This window comes from Lactuca saligna, chromosome 4 (assembly GCF_052625555.1).
Source record: "Lactuca saligna cultivar CGN05327 chromosome 4, ASM5262555v1, whole genome shotgun sequence".
Taxonomy (NCBI): domain Eukaryota; kingdom Viridiplantae; phylum Streptophyta; class Magnoliopsida; order Asterales; family Asteraceae; genus Lactuca; species Lactuca saligna.
In genome coordinates, this window is record NC_136420.1 from 183,852,019 (window position 1) to 183,856,797 (window position 4,779).

The window sequence follows — 4,779 nt, forward strand, 5'->3', positions numbered from 1 at the left end:
CCCATTCTGACTCATAAACCCCCAAGAATACTTCATCTCCATCAGGTGGTGATATTTCGTTGCTTTCACGATCTATTTCATCCAAAATCATTGGAGATGTCACCGAAGGCAAACCCAACGATGCGACCTGAACGACACGGGAAGTAGGATGAGACTGGAAACCGCTAACTATGCCAGACGAATCCCTAGAAGCATCATCAACCACCGACTTTGGTAATGTCCCAGTCGGATCGGAAACAATGCTAATATCTGAGAAAAACTCTGGATCCTGTTGCTTCATCCAATCAAGCAGTACTTCACGAAACGCAACCTCTTCTGCCCGTTCTGAGGCCATGGCGGTTCTGATTGAGGCCATAGATGTCCTGATTTCCTGTATGTCTTCGTGAATCCTTGCTATTTGCTTATCATGATGATCCAGACGCTGTGAGACAGATCTAGTTTCCACCACTGGTTGCACCATTGTTACTCAACTCCGGCAGGTCACGGCAGGTCGGACCAATGATGAGAAATAGAAATCAATAGATAATGAAACTAAAGAGAAACAGGAAGAATCAGAGAAGAAGAAAATGATATCATTAAATCTAATGAAATGAATTACAAACTATATTGAATGAAGCAAGAACCTCAAACAATCCCAGGGAATCTCCCTCTCTCACTAGCTAAATGCTAAGAGCCAACAACATTGAACAATACTAATCGACATCCCCAAAATGAAATTACTCTTCCCTCTTTATTCTACTCTCTCTCTCTCTCTCTCTCTAACTGACTTTCTAGCCACTTTCCATTTTTGCCCTTCTGTCCCTTCTAGAATGCACATGTAATATTCCTAGTTTATTTATATCAAGGCCCAACCATTCTGAATCTATATCAAAGGCACACACACCGACACACACATACACATTAAGAAGCAGAAACTGAAGTTAAAAAAACAATACACATTAAAAAACACAAGAAGAAACAAAAGATAAACAAACAATTTAAAAGTAGTTTTTTTTATAAACTTACCGAAATGATTGAACTCTGTGATTGAAAAGAAGATTTTCCATTGTGATGATGCGAAACTTTGGATCACGATGTTGTAAACTCAATATTTCAAGAGACAGTGGTAACAGATGAATAGAATTGAGTTATACACAAAAAGTAAGTTATAAAATTTATTTTTGGAAAGGATATTAAAGTTTGATACATTCCTTACAAAAATTATTGTGAGTGAAACAATGTTTCAAAAGTTTCTCCAAATCTCTATTCTAATAAAAGAATAGTTTTAATATCTTTTTGATATGTGTCATCACATTAGGCCTCCTAATTAATACACATTTTATTCTTTTTTTGTCATGTGTCACCCTATTAAACTTATTAATTAATGCATGCCACATATCAACCTATTAATTATTTATTTCAAATTTTAAAATTTTCATTTTAATTACAATAAACTAATAGCAATGGAATAAAAATTAAAATAAAATTAATACAAATTATAAGGTGATATAAGTTCATATATTTATTTAAATTAGCGATTATAATTGATTAATAATTTTGTGTTCTAACTATTAAAGTTTAATTAATTTTTAATTAATTTTGTAGCGGGTTATAAACTAGTTAGCATTATGTTTAAAGGGGTTAACAGAATTTTGTTCATGATAATTAAGAAGGTTTATTTGAATTTAATACCTTCCTTGCAAAAATTAGGTCAGCTTTTAAGAAGATATTCACTTTCTTTAAATTCGGCGAAATTCATATATTGTATTTTATTACAGATTTAATTTAAAAGAAAAAAAAAAAGAATTTATCAAGTGGAATTAAAGATAACTGGAAAAATAGAAAAAATGGCAAGTGGAATTAAAGATAACTGGAAAAATAGAAAAAATGGCAAGTGGATAATGTATAAGGTGATGATACCTAGCAATGTTATTTTTTTTATTAGGGTATAGATGATATCCGAGGCTTAAAACTACCAACCTAAACAGCATAAACGATCCGATACAAATATAAGCATATAATAAATATTATAACATGCACATGTAACATTTTATTTATGTGGTAATGTGTATCACACTTTTTCCATGTAGTTGGCAAAAAATGACTAAAATACGATCACCACAAGAGTCGATACGTCCATTGTATTAAAAACCTTGTTATCCATCTACCGCATAGTTCTCCAATAATACATGCATGCATACCTCCACCACCACCCAGATCCCTCTTGCCACCATTGAAAAAACAGCCACCCTTGCACCGCCACCAATTTAATCAATATCATTGTAAAAACATATATCCCTAAGAGATCAGCACCACCATCAACCGCGCCGTTCGTCACCATGTCAAGTTTGCCGGAGGACCAACTGAACCAGCTCCGGGAAATATTTACAAGATTCGACCTGGACAAAGACGGGTCCCTCACCCACCTCGAGGTGGCGGCCCTCCTCCGCTCTCTTGGCCTGAAACCAACCGGAGAGCAGATCCATAAGCTGTTCAAGAACATGGATTCCGATGGGAGCGGGACTGTCGAGTTTAATGAATTGGTTAACGCCATGTCATCGCAGATGATGAGCGAAGATATTTTGATCAATCAACATGAGCTTATGCAGATCTTTCAATCGTTTGATAGGGATGGGAGTGGGTTCATTACGCCGGCTGAGCTGGCTAAATCCATGACGAAGATGGGTCAGCCATTGACGTATCGTGAGCTCTCTGAAATGGTTCGAAACGCCGATACTGATGGCGATGGTGTGATTAGTTTCAAGGAATTCCAAGGAATAATGGCTAGATCTGCAGCCGATTCACTTGGGTTCACGTTGTAATGACTTTGATCTTGAAGGGTAAATAGGTAAGTAAATGTAAATGATTATTTCCTTTATCGGTTATGTATTGATCTCTTGTTCATCTTTTGAATCATTTGATCAAGATTCATTACAAGAAAGTTAGTTTTTTATTTTTTGGCTACCGGAAGCAAATTCAAGACGATTGTCGCGTTGCATTTAAGATTCATCATGGCCATTTAGTGATCAATTCGAGGTCGAAGATACAATTTTATCGTTTGATCATTTTGGTTTCTATTTCCGTTCTAAGGTTTGATCTACCTTTATGTAAGACAAATGATGACGCAAGTGCAAATGAAAATGGAATGGTTTTGATCAAACAATGTTTCATGTCTCGTGTTCATCCAAAATAAAGTCATGCGTTTAGGAAATAAATAAATAAAGGGATAATGACTTGGGAGGGTAATAAGGTTTCCAGCTTGTCCGTATTAGGTCACTAAGGTTTTTTTTGTGCGTATTAGACCAATATGGTTGTTATTACCGTTTAGAAATAGTCCTTTTACCGGTTTTAATGGGTAAAAAGGACTATTTCTAAACGGTAATAGTAACCATATTGGTCTAATACGCACAAAAAAACCTTAGTGACCTAATACGGACAAACTGGAAACCTTATTACCCTCCTAAGTCATTAACCCTAATTTTAAAGACATTGAGAATATATGACCATCAACAGTAAACTACTTCGTTTAGAACTCGTGTCATCCCATATAACCTGCTACTCCTCTATATGGCGAAGCTCTTCATCTATAGTCGTCCCTTTGGGGACATCCGATATAATTGGAACGATACAGAGAAGATTAGCATGGCCCCTGCCCAAGGATGACACACACAAATCAAGAAATGGTCCAAAAATTTTTTTAACCCTAATTCCCTTTTCAAATGCTAATAGAGTTCAATTGCAATTCTTACGTTTCAGTAGTTCATCTACTGAAGTCATAATCAGACAACATGTGGATTTTATGGTCAGATTGATCTTCTTGTTGATGTCTTCAACCATTTGTGGCAAGTAAGAGTGATCTTTCTTTCTATAAAGTCTCCTTTAAGTTTTTTACTTTTCCTGTCATTAAGTTTCATGCTTTATAAATTTCCGTTTATGTGTTGTATATAGTCTGTATGTGTTTGTTTATGTGCTGATTTTGATTAATTTTGCAACTTCAATTTCTTAGTTCATGTTGTGGTTTTGCTTTTTATAAAATAATTGATAATAGGCATCATCTGCAAGTCCCTATTGGTTTTACATTTCCATTCGTTATCAAATGTAGACATTGATGGGAGGTATCAAAGTGATATTTTGTTTTTGTACATATGGATGTGTTCATGTAAACATTTAAATGACAAAAAAGAAGTTATTGATAAAATGTTGCATATTTATGTAATGAAGATAATCAATCATATGAGTTTCTGGACTTAGAAGTTCTGGAATGATTGTGAGATAAGTTTAAATAGAAGCAACTATTTTCAGTCACATTGATTAGTAAGCATGTTTTCTAAATAATTAGGGTTAATGACTTAGGAGGGTAATAAGGTTTCCAGTTTGTCCGTATTAGGTCACTAAGGTTTTTTTTGTGCGTATTAGACCAATATGGTTGCTATTACCGTTTAGAAATAGTCCTTTTTACCCATTAAAACTGGTAAAAGGGCTATTTCTAAACGGTAATAACAACCATATTGGTCTAATACGCACAAAAAAAACCTTAGTGATCTAATACGGACAAGCTGGAAACCTTATTACCCTCCCAAGTCATTATCCCATAAATAAATAAATAACTATAACCAAATCTATCTTTCACACGGTAATTTCATAATCAATTTTTATATGGACCGATGCAAACAAGTGTGAATTAACCAAATAACATCCTTGTATAAAAGATATATTTCTTGAAAATGCAATTTCTATAATAACCATAATTTTTAGGGAATCTTTATATTTCATACAATTTAATTATTTTTTCCTACATTA

General features: G+C 34.3%; 1 protein-coding gene and 1 non-coding gene across 2 annotated transcripts; both read left to right on the plus strand.

Moving 5' to 3' along the window:
* The first annotated feature begins 2,152 nt into the window (after positions 1 to 2,152).
* Positions 2,153 to 3,142, plus strand: LOC145038956 (putative calcium-binding protein CML16). Its single transcript, XM_078987148.1, has one exon. The coding sequence runs from the start codon at positions 2,319 to 2,321 to the stop codon at positions 2,799 to 2,801; it is 483 nt and encodes a 160-aa protein (XP_078843274.1). The 5' UTR covers positions 2,153 to 2,318; the 3' UTR covers positions 2,802 to 3,142.
* A 429-nt stretch (positions 3,143 to 3,571) lies between these two features.
* LOC145044392 (U6 spliceosomal RNA) lies at positions 3,572 to 3,674 on the plus strand. The gene has a single exon (XR_013681347.1). It is a non-coding gene; the product is annotated as a U6 spliceosomal RNA (small nuclear RNA).
* Positions 3,675 to 4,779: the final 1,105 nt, after the last annotated feature.

Bases quoted from the DNA above. Each gene is read 5' to 3' on its own strand.
- LOC145038956 (XM_078987148.1), top strand. From the start codon at position 2,319: ATGTCAAGTTTGCCGGAGGACCAACTGAACCAGCTCCGGGAAATATTT.